Source organism: Mustela nigripes, chromosome 10 (genome assembly GCF_022355385.1).
Source record: "Mustela nigripes isolate SB6536 chromosome 10, MUSNIG.SB6536, whole genome shotgun sequence".
NCBI classification, from domain to species: domain Eukaryota; kingdom Metazoa; phylum Chordata; class Mammalia; order Carnivora; family Mustelidae; genus Mustela; species Mustela nigripes.
The window spans coordinates 1,576,191-1,577,466 of record NC_081566.1 but is presented as its reverse complement, the minus strand read 5'-3'; the positions used below and the strand labels follow the sequence as shown (position 1 = coordinate 1,577,466).

General features: G+C 65.4%; 1 protein-coding gene across 1 annotated transcript in view; it reads right to left on the bottom strand.

The window, feature by feature from the left end:
• The window catches only part of BLZF1 (basic leucine zipper nuclear factor 1), a 25,328-nt gene extending 24,464 nt beyond the window's left edge, over positions 1-864 (bottom strand). Inside the window, exons 1-2 of the mRNA XM_059414222.1 lie at positions 665-864; positions 14-574 (exon numbers count right to left, since the gene is read on the bottom strand). Coding sequence (XP_059270205.1) covers positions 14-574; positions 665-864 — 761 coding nt within the window. The remainder of the gene's footprint in view (positions 1-13; positions 575-664) is intronic.
• Between the last annotated feature and the right edge of the window lie 412 nt (positions 865-1,276).

Genomic DNA, 1,276 nt, shown 5'->3' with positions numbered 1-1,276 from the left:
CGGGTGCCCTCGCGCTGGTCCCGGCGGGTGCCCTCGCGCTGGTCCCGCGGGTGCCCTCGCGCTCGTCCGGCGGGTGCCCTCGCGCTGGTCCCGGCGGGTGCCCTCGCGCTGGTCCCGGCGGGAGCCCTCGCGCTGGTCCCGGCGGGTGCCCTGCTCCACGCCCGCCCCAGGGCCTGAGGTCGAGCTGCCCTGGCGTCCGTCCCGTCTAGAGCGGATTACCTTAGCGGCAGGTGCTTCTGAGCGGGAGCGCCCTGACCAGCTCTTGGGAGAGCTTCTGGAAGGGTCCCCAGGAATTCTGAATCCGTAGGAATGGGGCTTGGCATTTGCCTTTTCAACGCGCCGGCGGGTGACGTGCGCCCGCGCGGCTTTGAGAGCCCCGGTTCCCGTCGCCTCGCGGGGCGCGGAAAGAGGACGGTGGCCCGAGGTCCGAGCCACGGAGCCGCTCCCCGCCCTTCCCTCGAGCCGTCCTTTCCGTGACCCGGTTGCCCCGGCGCGGTCCCTGCGGGGCTCTTTTCTCCCCTTCCAGCCGCTGCCCCTCCCCCGCCTGCGTCCTCCCGACGGAGCCGGGGTCGGTCTTCAGCCGCAGGCCCAGGCTTCGCCCCCGTGTGTACAGCCGACCCGTGGCGAGGGCTGATCCGCTGCCCTCGAGACCTCACGCCCCCACGCATTGCGGGACTGCTGGCTCCCGCGGATCTGCGTTCTTTCCCGCGCTTTCGGCCTTTCTCTGCTCCTCCTGCTCCCGCGGGTCGGGGCAGATGCAATCACGCGGAGCGCGCGGCTCGTGCGGAGCTGCCCAGGCCTCCGTCCATGCGGGAGCTGCCCGAAGCACAGCATTTTCACCGGCTCCGACGGCCCCTTTCCCATCCTCGGTTCTGTTCCCCGACTTGCTCTTGAATGGCTTCGCTGACGCTGCTCTCGTCTAAGTTTCTAATGGCTTTTCCGGGTCCCATCCAGTATTTCTTCTCAAAGTTTATCTAGCTTTTCTGTGACAGCCGAAGCGCATGAGCTTTCATTACCTGGCCCTGCCCCGGCCTTGCCTGCTTTCGAATGCCTTTCTCTGGGGCTCCGTCTTTAATAGTTTCAGTAGTCAGTGCCTTTGCCTGGGGTGATTTCATCCCCGCACGAGTTTTACTGGTGCCAAAGCATTCGAGTCTAAATTTCGATTTTCATCTCACATCTGCTAGGGCCAACCTAGTTGCCGCAGGGACACGTCTCCCTCCTCACCCAAATGCCTCTCACATGTGCCATGACCCAAACTGAACTTGCCGTCATTCCA